The sequence below is a fragment of the Ranitomeya imitator genome, chromosome 5, assembly GCF_032444005.1.
Source record: "Ranitomeya imitator isolate aRanImi1 chromosome 5, aRanImi1.pri, whole genome shotgun sequence".
In the NCBI taxonomy this organism is placed as follows: domain Eukaryota; kingdom Metazoa; phylum Chordata; class Amphibia; order Anura; family Dendrobatidae; genus Ranitomeya; species Ranitomeya imitator.
The window spans coordinates 220,714,510-220,738,361 of NC_091286.1; the positions used below are offsets into that span (position 1 = coordinate 220,714,510).

The following is a 23,852-nucleotide window of genomic DNA, read 5'->3' on the forward strand; positions in this document are numbered from 1 at the left end:
CAAATATAATGGTTTTACTACAATGGTTTCACGCTATAGCTGAAATTTGCTTATCGCTAGTGGTATAAACCAACAGAATATCCAAAACAAGTACTGGTGTACAGATGGTAAGAACAGTACTAAAGGAAACTGTTTCCAGGTACATTAAGTTATACAATTTACCATAGTGTTATAGTTCTTGTCAAGAGCAATTCATTTATTTTACTTAGAGGACCTTTCTTCAAATTGTCGTCTTGAACTGGACACAGGATATAAAAGTGGCTTTAAAGCGGAATAAAACTTTTTATTTTTTATTTCACCTCTTTGTTGCAGAGATATTAGCAATAAAAAGAATTTGGCACCTAATGAGTTAACTCTTTAAGTCCAAGGATGTGTGTCACCCAATTTCCCAGGGGATGTGTACGTCTTTTGTATGATACTGGCCAATCATAAAAAGGTAGCAACACTTAAAGGAAAAAAGAATACACCCTCTGAGGGCCGGACTGGCCATTGGGCAATTCTGGCAAATGCCAGAAGGGCCTGTCTGGTCCTGGGCTGCCTTGTCTGCTATGTTGTTAGCAGAATCAGTGTTCTCAAGACTCCCATACTGTTAACAGTTGTGATGGAGCACAAAGTCACTGACTGTCACTTACCCCAGCAGGCCATAGGTATCATTAGAAATATTGGTCTTGTAAATCTTGCTTTCCTCCATCCACGATAATGTTAATAATATATCCCCATCTGTTGCTTGGAAATGGTTGATATAGAGGCTAAATGAAAAAAGAAACTGTCTGCTCTGCAGCCAAAACTAAATTGTGTATCCAGATCAGCATGAAACATTTAATGTAAGGTCCTCTTTAAAAGAAAACAAGTGTGAGTTGACAATGCCGCAGTAGCACGTTTCCATATAATGTGCCATCTTACAGCACACCATTGATGGTTATAGGGATGTGTTATCCGTGAATCTAAATGTAAAGTGGGTATAAATAAAGCACAAGAATTCCGTACAATGTAGATATTTTAGGCTGTGCAGCAAATATAGACAAAGTACAGCTGAAACTATGGGAATTAGTGAAATGTGCTTTTGAAAATGTATAAATCACAGTTGCACACATAATTGAGTGAGACTGTGAAAGTCATTACCTGAGTGGTGTTGGAATGTCTGAAGCCACGAAGAACATGTTCTTGGAGTCAGTACCTGGTTTCCATGTCATATTCTAATTTACATTTACCACACCTGATTTTTTGCTATGGACCTCAATCATCTGTGTTGTAGAATATGATGAATGGGAAGTGCTTTTTCTTTGAACCTGATATAAATAATGTCTGGATGTTGAAGTGAATATGTTTTTATCCGCATACATTGAATGTATGTATTGCTGGCTTTCTAAGTAATTAGTAGAATTATACGGCTTTGCTCAGGCCTGTTTGGTTTAACTGCATTTTATTTGTGTGTGGTTAAAAACTGTGTTTGCTACTGACATGAAGCCATCCTTTCTGAGTTGTTACATGCAGAAATTCAACATACTAAGTTGTCATGCACAGAAATTGTATATCTCTCTAGTGGTTTCTGAAGAGATTTAAAATGATATACGGTATGCTTTCAGATTCAGTTTTTTTTCTTGTAAATATCTCAAACACTTTTGTATTCTTTTTTTGGGGGGAATATGTTAATAATGGTAGGTCATACAGAGGTGAATTGTTGTGTAAAAGCTACTTAAATGCCTGATTTACCTATGCAGTAAATTTGGGGCAGATTGTTCGAGTCATTTGGCTGTAAACTGATATTCACTTTTGTGTTTCATTTTTTGGCGAATATGTTGAGAACAGTAGCACCTAGACAGACAAGTACCAGATTTACATTTGTACCAAATTTGTGTCCAGGTTGGATCAGTTGTTGCGTAAAGAACAGACAACAGCAATTAATTTTATATATACTGTATATATAATATACAGTGGGGAAAATAAGTATTTGATACACTGACGATTTTGCAAGCTTTCCCGCCAACTAAGAATGGAGAGGTCTGTAATTTTTATTGCGGGTACACTTCAACTGTGAGAGTCAGAATCTTAAAAAAAAAAAAAAAAATCACATTGTATGATTTTTAAATAATAAAATTGCATTTTATTACATGAAATAAGTATTTTATCACCTATCAGCCAACAAGAGTTCTGTCTCTCATAGACCTGGTAGTTGTTCTTTAAGAAGCCCTCCTATACTGCACTCATTACCTGTATTAATTGCACAAGTTTGAACTTGTTACCTGTATAAAAGATATCTGTCCACACAGTCAATCACATTCCAAGCTCCCCACAATGGCCGAGACCAAAGAGCTGTCTAAGGACACCAGGGTCAAAATTGTAGACATGCACAGGGGTGGCATGGGCTCCAGGACAATAGGCAAGCAGCTTGGTGAGAAGGCAACCACCATTGGCACAGTTATTAGAAAATGGAAGACACACAGGACAACTGTCAATCTTCCTCGGCCTGGGGCTTAATGCAAGATCTAGCCTTGTGGGGTAAGGATGATTCTGAGAAAGGTCAGGAATCAACCCAGAACTACATGGGAGGACCTGGTCAATGACCTGAAGAGAGCTGGGACCACAGTCTCAAACATTACCATTAGTAACACAATATGCACTCATGGATTATAATTCTGCAAGGTCCCTCTGCTCACGCCAACACATGTTCAGGTCCGTTTTATGTTCACCAATGACCATCTGGGTGACACAGGGGAGACATTGGAGAAGGTCATAGGGTCAAATGACACCAAAATAGAACTTTTTAGTATCAACTCCACTTGCTATGTTTGAAGTTACGAAGGACAATTACAAACCCAAAAACACCATCCCAACCATGAAGAATGGTGGGGGAAACCTTATACTCTGGGAGTGCTTTTCTGTAAAGGGGACAGGACGACTGCACTGTATTGAAGGGAGAATGGATAGGACCATGTATTAAAAGTAAGAGCATTGAAGAGGGATTGTGGCTGGGTCATTCAGCATGACAATGACCCTAAACAGACACACACACACACACAGTAGCCTTGCCAGTCTCCAGACCTGAACCCAATAGAAAATCTTTGGAAGGAGCTCAAACTCAATGTTGCCCAGCGACAGCCCTGAAACCTGAAAGATCTGGAGAAGATCTGTATGGATGAGTGGGCCAAAATCCCTGCTACAGTGTGTGCAAACTTGGTCCTGAACTACAGGAAACGTCTGACCTCTGTAATTGAAAACCAAGGTTTCTGTAACAAATTTTAAGTTCTGTTTTTCTATTGTATCATTTACTTATTTCATTCAATAAAATGCAAATTTATTATGTAAAAATCATACAATGTGATTTTCTGTTTTTTTATTTTTAGATTCTGTCTCTCACAGTTGGTGTACCTATGATAAAAATTACAAACTTCTCCATTTTTTATAGCTGTGAAAATTTGCAAAATTGACAGTGTACCAAATACTTATTTTCCCCACTCTGTTATGGCAATATATGTATATTAACATATGTTGGTTTTAATAAGGTTAAAAGTCAATTTAAAGTAATCAGATATAGGGGAATTTGCTTATTTTTCTCTGAAATCCTTGTGCAAAAAATAACTGTATTCAATATGCAAAATAAATGAGGGTCCTTGATGCACTCTTGGCATGACCAAATGTCAAGCACACCGTTCCGCTTCTCAAGTACCATCGTTGATCCTTCATCACCTCCCCAGGGAAACCACTACCTTAACTGAAAACTCGGCTATGTGATCGTTCAGATACTGACCCAGCAGGAGCTGAATGAGCACAGCTGACAGGAGAGAGGAATGTCTTCTGTGTGACCTTGGCTCCTGCATGAATGGTTTGTATGCTCACCTCCTGCAGTGTCAGTGTCTGTGTGCACACATGGCTAAGTTTTCAGCTCAGGCAGTGCTTGCTCTGGGCAAGCAAGCATTGTCAATCTAAATATGGCGGGCTGGTATTTGAGGGGAAGAATGGTGCACTGGACGTTCGGCTACCCCAAGTGTACACCGAGCACCCTAATATGCATAATCAATAAAGATTTTTTGCACAAGAAAGAAAACTATACTACAGGCTTGGATTTTATAGCTGATAAGCCCTCTATATGACTATTCAGCACTATATAAATTATTGACTCCTTTATTAACTTATTAAACTTGACTTCCAATTTTTAGTGTACTTTGTCAAACACTTGCTGTAGGCACCATGGAAACATTTATAACGTGTTATGTATTTGTTATATTGCTTAGTAAAGAAGAATCTGGGCCAAAAAAAAGTTCTTGTCAAAAAGAGGAGGTGGTGACTACACTGTTGGTGTGCATCTAACTGAACACTAGTACACCTGTTTGCTCCCTATGAATACTTTTAAAGTTTTAGCTTTATTCACAGTGGGAACCAGGGCTTGGGATCTGTAAGACACATGTTAAGAGCTCTCACAAATGTGTTGGCTGTTTGTTAAATGGGTTGTCTCATGAACTACATTTGTTAGGGTTGCTCTTAGCACCTGACTGTGACTTAACACGTTGGCGCTGTGTACTTATCACCTGAGCTTCCACATTGCACTCCATTTTGGCAAAAGAAAACCCTCAAAACTTCAAACATGGTTTACCCATTAGTGTGGAGGTAAAGCCGTTGTGACGCATACATTAGTACATGGTAAGATAAAGTATTTGAAAACATTCCTAACTTTTTATTATTTTGTAACATTTTCTACAGGTAATTAATAAGGTGGCTTAGATATACTTTATGGTATCATAGTCGTTGAGTACACAACATGGGAATTCATTTATTTTTGTTTTTTCAAAATTTGTAAGAAATTTCCAAACATTTGAGTGAATGGCCTTCGAGGAATCAGAAAAGAAAAATTTGGTCAGCAGACGGCATGCCTTTCATGCACAGACTATAACAGCGCTGGATATGAACGGATTAAAGGTTCAGGAGCTGGGTCTTGTTCTGTCAATCCCAAAATCAGAGATCATAATTTGTTAGTTTTAGTTAAGCCAAGTCATCCCTTCTGCACGTAACATCCTGTCAGCCCTGGAGCCAGTGAAAAAGAGGAATTCGGAGCTGCTAATTAGAAGGCCGCCTTTTCTTTTCATCTGTGCTCTTAAAGGATTACCAAATGTCTCTGATATGTTTTGGAGTCTAATTAATTGAGCTGTACTTTGAAATCATCCATCTGTTTGCAAATTAGAATAAGCACATTATTAAGGATGGCTTTCTTTCATCTCAAATATTCTGTAATTGTAACTGTTACAGATATATTTATTGTACGAAAAAATATTAGAACCCTTAAACCTATTTATAGTAGATGAAAAGGCATTGTGCCTTCCAGCTTACCAGGTGTGATGCAATGTGACCGGTCCTCTCTGCAACCTAAGGCAATGCTCCAACATCTAAAGCCCGTTCATACTTAACGATTATCAATATGATTGGAACATTGCCCAGCGGTAATGAAGAAACTAATACCATTGTCAGCAAGGATCACTCGAGGAAAAATGATACAGCATTAGGGGGAGGCTTCTGCAATTTAAGAACTTTATTCTACAGTGCTAGCCAGCATCAAGTCCTAATGTACAGATCTTAAGAGAGTTCCAAAGGATACATATAGAGATGAACAGATCGCTCTGTGCATCCCTGGTTCACGGTCCAGGTTGGTACACCTTGGCAGGAGCTGCGGGAATTTCCTTCGTTTCCAGGACCCCAGGCTCAACTTATGATTTGCCAGGCTGGGTAGAAGGCACCTGTGTAAGGCATGACACACAGATGATGTCACGCCAGGCAGATGAATCAAACTCCACACCGAGGAACTCAGAAAGGGCATGAAAGTTGTGCAGTTTCAGTCCCCAGCCAGAAAGCACCAACAAGGACCATGGACTGGAGTTGTGTGAAGCAATCTGCTTATGTCTAATTAGATATACACGTCCATATATATTTGGACAGAGACAACATTTTTCTAATTTTGGTTGTGCTGTGTGTAGAGTTGTATGTACATTTATTTGTAGCTATGGGTCTAGGTACAGACTTGTATTCACAGTGTTCTGTTGAAATCATTCAATTGTTGTAGCAATTTGTAGAGACCTTTGTTCCTTTCTGTAAGTAGATGGGTTGCTATTTTGCAGATATTTTTTGCACTTTGGAAAACTTTTTTTCTTTTTCTTTTTAGGCTGCCATAAGGAAAGAGCTCAACGAGTTTAAAAGTACAGAAATGGAGGTGCATGAAGAAAGTCGCCATTTTACAAGGTGAGGCGTTTTCTCATTTAGGCTAGGACTACGTTGTGACTTTGGCATAGCACATGACCAAGGTTGGCTCCATGCCGCTGCTACCTCACAGCGCAATAGAAGTGAATGGGGTAACATTGCAACCGCAAGAGTACTTCGTCAAGCAAGTCGCAAGAAGTTCAACCACATCGATTTTTTTTTTTGCGACTTTCTTGCACAGTCACAATATCCTCGGCCTCACATTGACTGGTACTGCCCGGCGATGTAGCAGCAGTACTAAGTAAACCTTGGTTGCACAACAGAGGCTCTTGAAATGCACTTGTGTTTTATTCTTTAAAAATTTTAATAGAACGGTCAGTAACATGTACTGCTTATAGAAATGTGACTGCAATAATGTCTTCTCTTATTTTATAGATTTCACCGTCCATAGTAGAAGAATGTTTAAGAATCCAGGTCACACTGGACAAACATCTTCAAGCGCTCTCTGTATTTTCTCAGTATATCCCCCATTCCTTGGAGTCTCTGCCCTAAGAAGAGAAGCGGCTACACTGAAAATATGTCGGTTTTTATTCGTCTGCTCTCATTTGTGCAGTTATTATTCCCACTTGGACTGTTGCTTCCATTTTGTGTCCAGACAATCAAGTATTATAAATTATTTAAAAACATAAGAACAATGCCTTAAACTCACGCAGCAGTTATGGGCTATTTACTCGCTGTGGCTCTAATCGCCATGTTGGTTTAAATTGTCTATGCCTTTGTTACAGTATGAGAATCGTACACTTCCTGCAGACTTCTCAGAGCAAACTGGAGCCACACTAACCCACCGTAGTAAAGTGACAAGCCATTGACTGCAACTGTTGGCTGCATTTTTTGAGAGTGTTTTTAAACCTCTGATTGTCGCATCTGGTATAGCGATCATCTACGAAACCATCTTGGTTAGTTTCTTGATGGGGAAAAAAAAGTTTCTTTTCTAGGAGGAAATCTGAAAATAAAAATGGTTGCATCTTCATGCCCGCCACCATACGAAGAGGAAGTGACGGTTACAGGAGCTGATGCACATTCCTGTATGACTGCACTGAAAATAGGACTGTCCCACCCAAATAAGACTTCTTGTATGATGGATATGATACTATGTTTAAATGTAAGATGCGAAAACATTTGACAATCGCCCACAGACGCGCAACACTAACTTGATGGGTAAATAAGAAGGCAGATGTATATTTTTTAGATACACGGCAGCTAGGGAAGAAGGCGGCTGTGTGAAATCGGAGGCATTCATTCCTGCATCTGTGATCCCATCTCTCTTAATGAAGGATGCAAGTCTGTAAAGACAAGTATAGTTGAAATGTGAAGTCAGCACTGGCAATGTAACTACTATTCATGTATGTTTGTATGCATTTCATAGTACCCTGCAGTCAGGCTTCTACTATGTTTACTTAATAAATAGCTAGCACTTAATTATATTGGAGAACAGAATATATGCATGTATCAATGCACTGGATAATATAAATACGGTATATGAAATGGTGACAGGTCATCTACTTGGCCCTTTTCTCTCATTAGTAGTCTTTCTCCATGTACACTCCCTCCACATATCCCCTTCCCCCAGCACAGCACAATATGAGGTCCTTCTGTGCTCACCTCTGCCCAGTTAGCTAATGTTCTCTCTTTCAAGGATCAACACCCCAGAGACATTTTAAGTATGAGAAAGCTGAACAGCAAAGCAGCAATGTTACATTTATATGTTGTATCACGTCACAAAAGTCCAAAGTGTCAGTCTCTTAAAGGATTATTAGCTTTCTAAGTGCACTTTATGTGAGTGGGAGATGAAGCTTTATTATTGAATAAACCTTCCCCAACCCTGTGTTCAAGACATTTTCTGTAATCCTTAAAGGGGTTTTATGGACCTAAAAAAAGTCATCTGACTGTGACTATAATGAATCTTTGAAACCCCCCACTGTTACTTTTGTTTTCATTTATTTTTAGCTCCCATTCAGTCTCCTGCAGCTATTCTTGTGGTTTGTTATTATTTACATCTTGACTGTCCTACCTGCTCTCCCTTTATCTAGACTACATTTCCCAAGAGGCAAGGCTGTATCTGTATCTTGCGTTTCTCTCAGTTCCCACCCACTACACCTAGAAAGCACCATCTAGAGACTCCTATAACAGTCTCAAGATAGAAAAATCGCTGCCCTCAACATTTCTCCTCCCAACAACTAAGTGCTATCCTGACACTTTTCTGTTGCATGGGCTGACACCGGCACCACACAAGATCTTTGGGGAAGCAGTGACCTATGTCATGTAGTCATTTAATTCTAATGTAATCTAGCATTCTGGAACACATTAATTCTAGCTAAACACCATAAAGAGAAACAAAACTCAAAGCGCCTCCCCAAAAATAAAATAAAATGAGATCAAATTTCTATGTACACTAAATTGGAGTCTAAGGAACCGTTGGCTCACTATGCAGGAAAAAAAAAGCTCACACATCTCAACTGACTTAAGAAAATGTTTCTGATCTTGGGAAAAAAAAACATTTCAGACGTCAGAAACTTTTTTTCATCACTGTTTTAAAAAATGAAAATTAGAAAAAAAAATATGGAAGTGTGGTATTTCTCTCATCAAACTGATCTGGAGAATCATAATTAGAGGTGCTTTTTATGATACAATAAATAGTATAAAAGCAAAAACTCCAAAACCATAATCAAAATGCATTTTTTTCATCATTTTTTTCACATGTGTGTTTTTTTTCCTGTTTTCAGTATATTACATGGTAAAATAAAGTCAATAAAAATTACAACTTATCCAGCAAAAATACCGTATATCCTCATACAACTAAATACACAGGGAAGTAAAAAACAAAAACCTCATGGTTCTTGGAAAAATGTGCGGGGAAAAAAAAACTAAAGGGCAAAAATGAAAAATTGTCTGGTCCCTTAAGAGGTTAAAACAAAAGTGCAAATACATTTTTGTTTTATTTAGTATTCTGGGAATTTTAACAAGCATCATCCTCTAGCCCACTGTATGCAGCCAGGTAATCAGTTTGGCGTGCCTTCCTGTATATTACATAATACGAGGTCATGACTCACTAAGGCCAATGAGTCGTGCAAGGAACGGGATGGAATAGAAATGTTCCTTCACTCTTAAGAATGATGTATTGATAAGAGGAGCACAATCCTATTGCCAAGAAGAGACCATTCTGAATGTTTTGTGAACTGGTAGTAGAACCACACAATGTAGAAATGTTAGAGTGCCAAGGCATGTTGTGTGCTTGCCATTGTAAATGTGGGCCAAATGATCTGTTTACTGACATCACAGCATCTAATTTCAGGGGTCTCAAACTGCATTCCTCAAGGGCTTCAGACCATGCGTGTTTTCAAGATTTCCTTAGCATTGCGCAAGGTGGTGGAATCATTCTGTGCAGGTGATTAAATTATCATCTGTGCAGTACAAGGAAATCCTGAAAACATGACCTGTTTGCGGCCCTTGAGGAATGAAGTTTGAGACCTCTGAGACCAGAACACATTCGTAAAATATTTGCGTTGCCTTTCTTTGTACTAATTTTTACTTATTTATTTTAATAAATGTCCACTTTTGGGATTTTACTTCTGTGCCTTTTTCAATAGGCAACGCTAGAACTACAACTGCCATTTTTTCCCTACTTCCTCCATTTTGACTCATAGAGTATTTTTCCTAAGTAAAGCTTCCTAGATTATTCAGTGTTATTGGACAGTCCACCCACATACTTGTAATTATCATTGTTGTATGTATTGGTGTTCCGGGACATTATATTTACATAGCCAGCTAAATGCCTATATAAGTATAAGTGTTATTATGTGCTTGATAAATACTGCCTGTATAGTAAATCGTGCATTGCTCAAAGACTTGGAATGTTGTAAAAATCATGTAAATACTTTTGTTTTTCTTTTTTTGCAAATGGCAGTTGAACTGTACGTAGGTTTTCAATGGCTGCATGGATGTATTTATATTTTAATGATACAAACCAATGAATTAAATTAAATGTGTATAGCTGTGTAGCATCTATAAAACCATATTGCTCTCGGTTCTACTATTCCCATAAAAGCTCATTGGGGTAGGTTCACATGATCATATTTTCACTTTGAGTGCTGTCCATGAAAAAACTGGACAGCAGGAGGGCTAATGTTATCGAATTGGGTTGTTCGGCGGTACTGTTCACCAACTGAATATGTGCATGAAAAAAAATCACTCCATGGTCTGGTTTCTTTCCTATGTTGGGTAAGACTCGCCTGTTCAACAATTCAACTCTATGGGTGTGCAAAAAAAAAAAAACTGATCCCATACAGATCATCCGTATTTTTCGATTAATGGTATTATTCGATCATCCAATTATTATTCGTATTATCCATATAGCAACCATTTTTTTCATAGATACATTGCAGTTCTTAGCAGAGGAAACTGTATTTGCGCTTGTAGATGTTAATAACGAGTGATGTGAAAAGCTGATTGCATATGGGTGAAAATCGTTTTTTTCTGGATGAAAATCGAACGTGTATTTTATATCCTCTCGTGCGAGCCCAGCCTTACAAACATGTCAAGGTAAAAGAGCACGTAGCCCCATCAAGTGTGGCTTTCAGCTCTGCCAAGCATATGGGAGTTGGTAATGAGCGAGTACCAGATGTGCTAGCAGACGTGTAGTGGAACTACTTGCGGATTACTTTCCCTCAAGTAAGCACACAATCTTGCTTGTAAATGAATGTCACTTCCAGCTACTTTAATGAAATTATGTGACCTGTAGATATGTCAGCAGTTATGTATATTTAATTATGTGTATATAAAAAAAAATTGAGGCCTGTTATCATGGAGTATTGTTACATTGCTCAAAAATACAGACTGGAAATTCTGACACAAGCTGTTCCTGAATATTATGCCATGGTGGGTGTAATGTATAATGGATTATTTAGGCTTAGCTAAATGTATGTCTAATATGGCCCTCTAGAATAAATGATGGTTTCTATGCCTATTATATGCCTCGTAATAAAACATATTGTGGTCTTTATATTTTCATTTAATTCTAGTACAAGTGCAGCTGTCCTGAGACACAGGTGTATACATGTACTGACCTGTTCTCCCAAATAAGAGGTATCGTAATTTTAGGCACTAACCCTTTTCAATATCTGGATTTTTCACTGCATTGTATGGTAAAGTGAATGGTGTCAGACACTTATGACTTGTCCTAAAACAAGCCCTCGTACGACTTTGAACCCAGAAAAATGACAAAAATATGGCTTTTGGAAGTAGGGGTGGAAAAAAGGAAATTGCAAAAAATGAAAATTTCCTAAGTCAGAAAGGGGTTAAAAGCATTTTAAATAAGAGCCAGTTTGTGACATCATCTGAAGGCATTCGAAAACCCTAGCTTTGTTGCCAAAACTTTTTATATGCTTATGATAAACTAGAAGTATTTCCTGTTATAATTGCCATAAAAAAAAAAATAATAACGGCCATCTAAATTGGCAAACAATCTTTTTCACTTATCAGGTGATTTCTGAATATGTGCCTTATTTAAGCTCATTATAATCATGTCACTTTGAGTTTTATTTTTTTTTTAAACTATATTGATGTGTTTGGTCAACAGTCAAATATGTAAGGAGGCCTCTTGCATGATTGTCAGCGGAGATAAGGATCAAGCATGTCCAGTTTCAGACTGTCGATGCTTTGGGCTATACTAGAAATGCTGCCAGAGATGTCTCAAAGTGTCTTTCTCTTGGAGAATACAAAAGTGCTTGGTAGAATGAGTGCTCCTCTGTATGGAAGAGTCAAGAGAGATAGTTGCCGACTGAACCATTGTTCGACTGGCAGCTATCTGAAGTGCAAACATATATGTAGAAGGACTCTCTAGCTTATTATAGTGTTCTCCTGGGCTCCATGATGTTTCAGTCTCTACAGTGGAAAAATAAACACATCATGCAGAACTCATGTCAACCCAACCTGATTCATGAAGAGGTGCGTGACTCTTCGTGTATCTGAAGCGTCTGACAAGTGGTGTGCGTTACCATGCACTATGCCAGAAATCCTACACCAATTCCTGACTGGCGTAGGATTTCTGGAATAAGGAACGCCACAGCTCATCATGAGTCTTCTACGTCTGAGTGTCCACCTCCTGTAGGCGTACACTCCCAAAAGCAGTGCATGGCAGAGTGCATGTTCGCTCTGCCATCACCATTTCAGTCTATGGCCCTTGGCGCACACATCCAGACCCTGTTTTGTGGGTGAGTTCGGACATATGCACCGACTGGGACACACCACGCAATGTGAAAGCACCCTTATAAGTTTGGGCGAGCCAGCCGTCTGGTTGGGAGAGATGTCTATTGTGCATGTCTGACTTCAGACTGCTGATCAAATTGTTCTCCCGGCGTCTTTCTTGTAAAGAACACAGGAACACTTGACCAAAAGAGTGCGGCAGAGATGGCTGTCACGGGAACGATCGTCTGTTTATGGTTCATTACATAATTTTTACAGGGTTTTATGAGATCAGATAGAATCAAAAATAATATATTTTTCCCAGCATTTTAGTGTATAAGGTTCCTTTTAAGCAACTTTCTCATTTTTAATTTTATCAGAAATGTTTGCTTGATTTCAGTGAATAGAAGCCATTTTATGTTTACATTCAGAGGCTTTAGACTTAAACAGCTGATTTGTTGCAGAAACTTGGGGTATTTCCTAGTCATGTGAAATGCATGCTGACAAATCGAACTGATTTTCACTTGTGGAAATATCTGCAACAAATTTTCAGTGTGTGAATATACCCCCTAATAGTATTTTGTCATGACCATCACTTGGATTTTAGTGAATTTTGTGCCACCCACTTCCAGAGTATCAGATGCATTGTATCAGGCCCTGTTTATCATCTGGATGTAAACACTAATCATTCCTTTGAGTACAATAGAAGGCTTCATGATGTTTTATTACAAGCTCATTAAACTTGCATAGAACTAGAAACCCCCTTTGATATTTCTCTGACTCCTGAGTTTATCACTAGTCCAGCTGTATGACCTGGATTTTTGTATGCACATTGTGATGCCTCAGACAGGTAAAGGTAAGAAGCTATGGTTCTGATTAGTGTATGCCTTGGTGATCTTCTGCATTGTACCTAGTTATCAGTAAAAACGACTTGCCTATCTGGTCATGCTTATTGTTGCTCTATAGAACTGTTTCTATCTTACATACAGTAGCTGCCAGTAATCATTTGTAAAGCATGGCCTAAATATACCGTATATATAAAAGCTAAACAAAACTGCACCAGGAACATCTGTCTGATGCTTGATGAATTACATTGCAATATTTGCCTTAACACATATATACAGGGGTATAAAGTGAGTTTTATTTGTCAACGTGATGAAGATTTTCTTTAGCGTGGCAGCTGTAATCCGTAAATGAAGATATATATATATATATATATATATATATATATAGATACATATATATAGATACATATATTGATTTGTAGTGAATAGTGACCCATTGCTGTATGTAGGACGCGCAGAGTATTTTCTCTCGGTGTAAATAACTGGAAATGTACACTGGTTAAATAGCAAAAGAATATTCTTTGTTCTCTATCCGTACTGTAACACAACTTGCATATATGTATTATAATATATATTTTCCATTGGCGTAATCTTAGACAACAAATGTGTTATCTTTTTATATCATGTACTATTATTTTAAGTTTATTTTTGTGTTTTATGCTTCATAACAATCAAAATTCAGTTCAGTATACAGTCTTACTATATTGCAGAGTTTATCAATGTGCACATTTTCAAGTGCCTTAGAACAATGTGTAGATCTTATATAATGAAATACAATTGTTACCTCAATAAAAAACTTAAAAAAAAAAAAAAAAAGACCCATCCTGCCTGAATGTTTGTTACAATGGGGATGTCATTGTCTAATACTAGTCATCAGTGTTTTATATGGTTCATGTTATTACATTAATTACAGACTGTCGCATTTATTTCCTTTTCTTTGATCACTGTGATGTCAATTTTAAGGAATATAGTGCATAAAGGAAATCTGGGCACGCACGAGAATGCAAAGCCTAAGCTAACATCATTGTAAGAATACAAAAAAATAAAGAAGCATTGCATGCCAGTAGTGCTAACCCATGAGCAGGGATATTTCTAGAGAAATGGGATAGAAGGGGTGAATATCTAAAAAGTGTCCCTTGTGCATGTGAACATTTTTAGATAATGATGTCAGTAAAAGTTAGGAAAAATGATCACAATACTATGAATAATAACATCACATAGAAATAGAATAACGTCATATGGCAGACCTGGACAAAGTGCAGCTCACGGGCCACATCCGGCCCTTGGGCTCTTCATATCTGACACACAAACCGGGGTAGTTAAAGGGCTGAGAGGAAAATGCAATGTGACACTGCAGTGCCGAAGGCAGTGCATTCCTGACCTTGATGCGTACATCTGACCCTTAGAAACAGGTTAGGTGTGTATGTGACAATGTAAAACCAAGGGAACGTTAGAATAACTGTGAGAAAGAGAAAATGGGAACAAGATAAAGATTGGAAGACGAAGAAAGATTGGGATTGTGACTAAGGGTACCGTCACACTATAACATTTCGATCGCTACGACGGTACGATTCGTGACGTTCCAGCGATATCGTTACGATATCGCTGTGTCTGACACGCAGCAGCGATCAGGGATCCTGCTGAGAATCGTACGTCGTAGCAGATCGTATGGAACTTTCTTTCATCGCTGGATCTCCCGCTGTCATCGCTAGATCGGTGTGTGTGACACCGATCTAGCGATGCGATCCAGCGATGCGTTCGCTTGTAACCAGGGTAAACATCGGGTAACTAAGCGCAGGACCGCGCTTAGTTACCCGATGTTTACCCTGGTTACAAGCGTTAAACTAAAAAAAAACAAACAGCACATACTTACATTCTGGTGTCCGTCAGGTCCCTTGCCGTCTCTGCTTCCCGCACTGTGACTGCCGGCCGTAAAGTGAAAGCAGAGCACAGCGGCTGTGCTTTCACTTTCACTTTACGGCCAGCAGTCACTGAGTGCGGGAAGCAGAGACGGCAAGAGACCTGACGGACACCAGAATGTAAGTATGTGCTGTTTGTTTTTTTTTAGTTTAACGCTTGTAACCAGGGTAAACATCGGGTAACTAAGCGCGGTCCTGCGCTTAGTTACCCGATGTTTACCCTGGTTACCCAGGGACCTCGGCATCCTTGGTCGCTGGAGAGCTGTCTGTGTGACAGCTCCCCAGCGATCACACTACGATTTACCTACGATCACGGCCAGGTCATATCGCTGGTCGTGATCGTAGGTAAATCGTATAGTGTGACGGTACCCTAAAGCAAAGAGAGGGAGACCTGACCGTGCTAGAGATGGAGATTGATAAAGACCATGGGAAAAATCATATTAAGGATCACAGCCGATCAGAGCATATCTACGTTTATTATACTGAAGGCTGAATAAAAGGAGCAATATGGGTTTACTGCTTATAATATTTCTAAAAAAAAACAAACAAACCGTAAATAATATGGTTTTGACTAGCTCTTGCTGGTAAGAATACATGTTACTATAATTACTATTGCAGTAGCAGCAAGCCAACATAATTCTGCTAAATATTAAGCAATAAAATTACTATAAAATAATGCTTATAATTAACCTTTTCTATTCGCCACGACAGCACCCACTAGAGAGAGAGGGGATCCGCCCTTAGGAACAGGAAACCTACAGAGAGATAAAAGGGGCAGCCCCCCTCGCTCCTCAGTTTGGTTTCCTGTTCCTAGATGGGAACCCACAGGGAAGAATCTCTGGAGATCAAGTAATAAAGAGGAAAGACCCGCCTGGACGGCCGCCTGGATGACTGCTGAGCGGCAGGGGCTCCAGAGTAGGTAAGAGTCGGGGGAATGATCCTGCTGGCTCCCCCCTCCTCTGTTCTCATCATGGGGATTCCCGGTGTTTTCCTACAGTCTCCCTGCTGGGACACTGTTGTATGATCCACTGCACGGCACAGAGCCGGTAAGTTTGCGTGCGGTGGCTGGCGCTTACCCCCTCCAGCTGTGCATGGTCAGGAGTGGAGATATGTGCGGTGAGTGTCGCTGTACGCGCAGTTCCAATACCCCCAAGCTGAGTGCTGCAAGGCTGTCTATGCCTCCTTTCTCCACCCAAGGAGGTATGGCTGCAGGCGCGGCTCTTACCCCCCTCTGTAGTCGTGTCTTCAGCGTCGAGCAGCATGGATATGCGCAGTAGCATTGGCGTCTTGGAAGTTGTTGTTGAACTTCCAGGGTCGTGGGTTTGAAATGGCACTTCCGGTGTGGACGCCTTGTTTTTCCCTGTGCGGTGTATCCAGACGGCAAGGCGGTCTCCTGGATAGGTAAAAAAAAGGGGTGTTTTGAAATGGTGACCTATGCTTTATAAAGCTGCTTAGGGAAGTAGAGTGTGCACAAACATGTCATCTTAGGAGGATATTGCTGAGCGCCCACTGGAGGAGTTAATTTTACCTAGTGGTGATGCCAGGAGGAAAGGTAGTGGACACTCGAAAGTGAGTGATTCCACTGAGAAATCGGGGAAGAACAGAGGATCATCCCGTTCTACACCCCAGGCCAGCCAAACAACCCTACAGCTGGTATATGATCATAATTCCGGGTGAGTCTAAAGATAATTTCACTGAGGCTTATGGTAGTCTTTTCTGCTTTTATTTTTCATAGGCAAAAAAGACTGGCAAAACAAAACATAGGCAATGTGCGTTATGTGCTGAACCCCTGCCTGACTCCTATACGAAAAAGTTATGTCAGATTTGTATAAGTAATACCCTACAACAGGAGGGATCGGTCAAGATGGATGATAGTCGTCTTATGATCCGTGAGGAGCTTCAGTCCTTAAGTGGTGGCCCTTCTATGAATGTTGAGAGGAGAAGCAAAACAGCGCCCTCACCTAGAGCAGACGTGTCGGCAGAAAGTGGGGAAATTGATTCCGACGTCTCTCAGGCTTTGGTTTCCTCAGAGGAAGATGACTGTGTGTTTTCCTATGACAGTATAAATAATTTGGTAAAATCTGTAAGAAACACAATGGGGTTATCAGAATCCAAGGAACCTCAAACACTTCAGGAGGTTATGTTTGCAGGTCTCTCCCAGCGAAAGGGTCATGTATTTCCTGTAATTCAAACCATTAAGGACCTTGTTAAAAGGGAGTGGAATAAACGGGGATAGAAGGGATTTGTAACTGTATCTTGTAAAAGACGTTACCCCTTTGATGATGAAGACTTGACTACCTGGGCTAAGGTGGATGCAGCGGTGGCATCTACTTCTCGTCGCTCCTCTTTGCCTGTAGAGGATGTAGGATCTTTATCTGATACAATGGATGGGAAATCAGATGCGCTTCTAAAGAGGTCATGGGAAGCTTGTATCACTGCGTTTAAGCCAGGGATTTCGGCCACATGCACTAGCAGGTCTATGCTGGTTTGGCTAGACCAACTAGATCAGAACATTAAGAAGGGTATGTCTAGAGAAAAATTGCGTACCTCTATTCACTTGATTAAGGGGGCTGCAGCTTTTTTGTCAGATGCCTCAATACACTCCGCTTAGCAGCCAGAATGGCTAATCTAACCAATACAGCTAGTCGGGCGTTGTGGTTAAAGAATTGGAAGGGGGATGCTCATTCTAGATCTAAGCTGTGTGACATACCCTGTCAGGGTGAGTACCTTTGCGGGACTGTTTTGGATGATATCATGACCAAAGTGGGTGAGTGGAAGAAAGGGTTTCTTAACCCTTTTATTCCTTCTTACAGAAGGGCGTTCAGAAAGACTTTAAAGATCGCTGGAGTAACAAAGAGTTCAGACAGAAGGGGAACCTATTCAATAAGCGTCCCTTCAAATCGGCTGATAGATCCTGTTAATCCTATTCTGTCAGTAGGAGGTAGATTGCTTCAATTCACTAATGTAGAAAAGGAAGCAGCATCCATTCCAGGTGAAAGATATATCAAAATAAGTCTTTATTCTGCCATCACATCATACAACGTTTCGGCCAAACATGGGCTTTGTCAAGTATACAACATGGTTCACATGGCCATCTTAAATAATGTGGAGCCAAAACAAGCACCAATCACCAACAAGGGGCAGCCTTTATCTAATCATACAGAAAAATAAAAAAAATACATAAATAACACCACTGTTAAAATACATATAATACACAAGTGCAGCATTGCATAATAACTAGAAAATATATACAGAAACAAGGGAGTATTTAATTTCCAAAGACGTGCTCCAATCGTAGCATAGTTGTTTAGCTGTCATGGTAACTATCCACCAATGAGCCGTTCTGTCATCATTAGCAAACATCTCCTCCAATCCCCAGAGATCTGGTCTGTGCTTCAACCGATACCGGCCAATCACCCCAGGCCTAACAACATGTATCAACAACGCCATGTCCGCCGGCCCGAGACCGCCAGAGCGAGCGCACAAGGCACATCACGTGCACATGCTACGATTGGAGCACGTCTTTGGAAATTAAATACTCCCTTGCTTCTGTATATATTTTCTAGTTGTTATGCAATGCTGCACTTATGTATTATATGTATTTTAACATTTAGTGGTGTTATTTATGTATTTTTTTATTTTTTTGTATGATTAAATAAAGGCCGCCCCTTGTTGGTGATTGGTGCTTGTTTTAGCTCCACACTATTTAAGGTGGCCATATGAACCATGTTGTATACTTGACAAAGGCCATGTTTGGCCGAAACGTTGTATGATGTGATGGCAGAATAAAAACTTCTTCTGATATATCCTTCACCTGGAATGGATGCTGCTTCCTTTTCTACATTTGTGAGTATTGGTCCGGTTGGATCCATGGACTTTGGAGCATGCATCCTAGTCAACTGAGTGCTGTTGGTTGTTGCTTTTCTACATATGCTGCAATTCACTAATCAATGGAAGGGAATAACAGCTAATCCCAGGGCCATAGATCTAGTATCTTCAGGCCTGACCTTAGACTTTATCCGGACACCTCCGGATTCTTTCCTTTTGACTTCCCTAAAATCTAAACCACAGCAGGATGCGTTAGAACTTGAAATTAAGTCCCTCTTAGGCTGGGTTCCCATTGCGTTATGGGACCGCGTTTAACGGACAGCGTTGCACGGCGAAATTAACGCCGTGCAACGCGTCCGTTAACGTGCCCATTGAAGGCAATGGGAACGCGCTTCACTAGCATGTGCCATGTTCGGCACGCGCTAGCGATGCGCCGGTGATTCCTGGCGCGCCGCGGACGCTGCTTGCAGCGTCCGAGGCGCGCCCGCGGTCTGTTCCCCGCTCTCGCAGATCGGGGATCTGCGAGAGCGGACACGTTACCGCGACCCCGACCGCAGCCCCATAGAAAACATTGCGTTAGCGCAATCCGCTAGCGCTAAACGGATTGCACTAACACAATGTGACCCTAGCCTTTGCCAAACGGGTGTTAATAGAAGTTTCGTCATCTCAAATAGGGAAGGGATTTTACTCCCCCTTATTCCTGATTACCAAACCTGATGGATCCTTTAGAACTATAATAAATTTAAAGAAATTAAACACCTTTTTAAGATGAAAGACATTTAAGATGGAGTCCATACACGTTCAGCTATAAAAAATCTGTTTCCTGGTTGCTATATGGTGGTCTTGGATCTTAAAGATGCTTATTATCATCTTCCTATACACCAATCACACCAGCAATTCCTCAGGGTGGCGGTAGTAATGGACGGCCCGATTTGTCATCTGCAGTTTAGAGCTATGCCCTTTGGGTTGTCTATGGCTCCGAGGGTTTTTACCAAATTGTTATTAGTGGTGATGTCCTTTCTACGGGTAAAAGATACGCTGGTCATTCCGTACCTAAGACGACCTACTAATTGTAGGGAAATCCCCCCTTCAGTGTGAACAGAGGTTGGAGGAAGTTGTTGATTCTCTGTAAAGACTTGGCTGGATTATCAATTGGGAAAAATCCAGACTCCAGCTGGTAACGTGTCAAAGGTTTCTTGGACTCCTAGACTCAGTAGGCCAGGAATGTATGCTTCCTGAGGATAAGAAGGCAACCATTATTAATAAGGTGAACCTAGCGATTGAGAAACGTAGTATGTCATTAAGAAATGCCATGTCCTTGCTAGGTTCATTAACTTCATGTATTCCTGCAGTTCAATGGGCAGTTTCATACTAGACAACTGCAGAGTTTTGTATTAGAAGAGAACATTAAAAAACCGGGGACATTTAGATCAGACAGTATTTCTACCTTTAGATGTGGCTCGTTCCCTTATATGGTGGTTGGACTGGGAAAATCTCTCGAGGGGAGTTCTTTGAGTAATAACTCCTTCAAACATAGTAACCATAGACGCTAGACCAGAGTGCTGGGGTGCACGTTTTCAGGAGCAGATTGTTCAGGGTCTTTTGTCCAGAACAGAATCTTGCAATTCTTCTAATGTAAAAGAATTAAGAGCAATATATTATTCCATACTCCACTTTCTTCCTCCGCTGCGATGTTCCCATACAAGGGTCCTTTCCGACAACACCACCGCGGTTGCCTACCTAAACCATCAAGGAGGTACGCGGTCAGACACTCTCATGAACGTTACATCAGACATCATTACTTTAGTCAAAAATCATCTTTTGTCCCCATCGCCAGTACACATCAGAGGTATAGACCATTTTCGTGCCGATTTTCTCAGCCGCTACACCCTTCATCAAGGAGAATGGATGCTCAACAAAAGAATCTTCAGACTGATAACTTCCCAATGGGGGGTGCCTCAGACAGACTTATTGTCAACAAGATCAAACCGACAGGTCAGAACATTCGCCTCATTGTGCAGAGAAGACAATCCGGATATATTTGATGCCCTTCAGGTTCCATGGACATTCAGTCTAGCTTATGCCTTTCTCCCATGGAATCTTCTACCCATAGTTATCAGAAAAATAAGGGAAAAGGGGCGAGAGTGCTGTTAATAGCTCCGTTTTGGCCCAAGAGGCCATGGTTTTCATGGCTCAGGGCAATGTCGATTACAGTGCTTTGGATTCTGCCTCAGACCAAGGACCTGCTATCTCAAAGGCCATTTTTCTACCCTCAGGTAAAGGGCATGAACTTAACAGTCTGGAATTTGAGAGGCAGTTATTAAATCTTAGAGGATTCTCTAAAGGGTTGATAGATACCTTCATGAAAAGTAGAAAACCATCTACTACAAAAATTTATGTCAGAGTCTGGAGAAGATTTCTCGAGTTCCACACAGCACAATTTTCTTCTGAAATACCCATATTTCCAATATTAGAGTTTCTGCAGAAGGGTCTTGAGTTAAATCTCTATGTAAGTACTCTAAAAGTTCAAATTTCTCTTCAATTATGATATTGCAGGCGATAGGTGGATATCCCGTTTTATATCTGCATGTGAACGGTCAAAACCAATCCATATACCTCAGGTCCCACAGTGGGATCTAAGTTTGGTCCTGGACGCTTTAACCCCTTCCCGACCTTTGACGCATACGCTGCGTCATGAAAGTCGGTGCCATTCCGACCCATGACGCAGCATATGCGTCATGGAAAGATCGCGTCCCTGCAGATCGGGTGAAAGGGTTAACTCCCATTTCACCCGATCTGCAGGGACAGGAGGAGTGGTAGTTTAGCCCAGGGGGGGTGGCTTCACCCCCTCGTGGCTACGATCGCTCTGATTGGCTGTTGAAAGTGAAACTGCCAATCAGAGCGATTTGTAATATTTCACCTAAAAAAATGGTGAAATATTACAATCCAGCCATGGCCGATGCTGCAATATCATCGGCCATGGCTGGACACACTAATGTGCACCCACCCCACTCCTCCGATCGCCCCCCCAGCCCCCCGATCTGTGGTCTGCTCCCCTCGGTCCTGTGCTCCGCTCCCCCGTCCTCTTGCCCGCTCCCCCCGTGCTCCAATCACACCCCCCGTGCTCCAATCAAACCCCCCGCACTCCGATCCCACCCCCCGCACAGCGATCCCCCCCCGCACAGCGATTCCCCCCCCCCGTGCTCTGATCCACCCGCCCGCACAGCGATCCTCCACTCCGTACTCCAATCCACCCCCCCGTGTTCCGATCCACCCCCCCGTGCTCCGACGCCCCCCCCCCCCCCCGTGCCCTGATCTCCCCCCCCCCCCTTATACTTACCTGGCCTCCCGGGGACCGTCCGTCTTCTTTCCTGGGCGCCGCCATCTTCCAAAATGGCGGGCGCATGTGCAGTGCGCCCGCCGAATCTGCCTACCGGCAGATTCGTTCCAGAGTGAATTTTGATCACTGAGATAGGTTATATCTCAGTGATCAAAATAAAAAAAAAGTAAATACCCCCCCCTTCCCCTTTGTCACCCCCATAGGTAGGGACAATAAAAAAAATATTTTTTTTTTTCCACTAAGGTTGGGGTAAGAACTAGGGTTAGGGGTAGGGTTAGGGGTAGGGTTAGGGGTAGGGTTAGGGTTTCGGTATGTGCACACGTATTCTGGTCCTCTGCGGATTTTTCCGCTGCGGATTTGATAACTCCGCAGTGCTAAACCGCTGTGGATTTATGGCAGATTTACCATGTTTTTTCTGCGCATTTCAATGCGGTTTTACAACAGCGATTTTCTATTTGAGCAGTTGTAAAACCGCTGCGGAATCCGCAGAAAGAAGTGACATGCTGCGGAATGTAAACCGCTGCGTTTCCGTGCAGTTTTTCTGCAGCATGTGTACAGCGATTTTTGTTTTCCATAGGTTTGCATTGAACTGTAAACTCATGGGAAACTGCTGCGGATCCGCAGCGTTTTCCGCAGCGTGTGCACATACCTTTAGAATTAGTCTATGTGCACACGGTGCGGATTGGCCACTGCGGATCCGCAGCAGAGTTCCATCAGGTTTACAGTACCATGTAAACATATGGAAAGCCAAATCCGCAGCATGTCAATTCTTTGTGCGGATTCCGCAGCGTTTTACACCTGTTCCTCAATAGGAATCCGCAGGTGAAATCCGGACAAAAAACACTGGAAATCCACGGTAAATCCGCAGGTAAAACGCAGTGCCTTTTACCCGCGGATTTTTCAAAAATAGTGCTGAAAAATCTCATACGAATCCGCAACGTTGGCACATAGCCTTAGGGCTAGGGTTGGGTTGGAATTAGGGTTGTGGTTAGGGTTAGGGGTGTGTTGGGGTTACGGGTGTGTTGGGGTTAGGGTTGTGATTAGGGTTACGGCTACAGTTGGGATAAGGGTTAGGGGTTTGTTGGAGTTAGAATTGAGGGGTTTCCACTGTTTAGGCACATCAGGGGGTCTCCAAACGCAACATGGCGCCACCATTGATTCCAACCAATCTTGTATTCAAAAAGTCAAATGGTGCTCCCTCACTTCCGAGCCCCGACGTGCACCCAAACAGTGGTTTACCCCCACATATGGGGTACCAGCATACTCAGGACAAACTGCGCAACAATTACTGGGGTCCAATTTCTCCTGTTACCCTTGTGAAAATAAAGAAATGCTTGCTAAAACATCATTTTTGAGGAAAGAAAAATGATTTTTTATTTTCACGGCTCTGCGTTGTAAACGTCTGTGAAGCACTTGGGGGTTCAAAGAGCTCACCACATATCTAGATAAGTTCCTTGGGGGGTCTAGTTTCTAAAATGGGGTCACTTGTGGGGGATT

The 23,852-nt window shown here is 41.3% G+C and overlaps 1 protein-coding gene across 6 annotated transcripts in view; it reads left to right on the forward strand.

Annotated features, from left to right (window-relative positions):
* Positions 1-11,242, forward strand: part of PHACTR2 (phosphatase and actin regulator 2) — a 305,175-nt gene extending 293,933 nt beyond the window's left edge. For 4 of the 6 annotated variants that reach the window (XM_069725916.1, XM_069725914.1, XM_069725915.1 and 1 more), the window contains 2 exons: positions 6,149-6,225; positions 6,619-10,233. In XM_069725916.1, coding sequence (XP_069582017.1) covers positions 6,149-6,225; positions 6,619-6,634 — 93 coding nt within the window. In that variant the 3' untranslated portion in view covers positions 6,635-10,233. Of the gene's footprint in view, positions 1-6,148; positions 6,226-6,618 lie in introns of all 6 variants that reach the window. The other 2 variants (XM_069725912.1, XM_069725911.1) reach the window with 1 other exon arrangement.
* Positions 11,243-23,852: the final 12,610 nt, after the last annotated feature.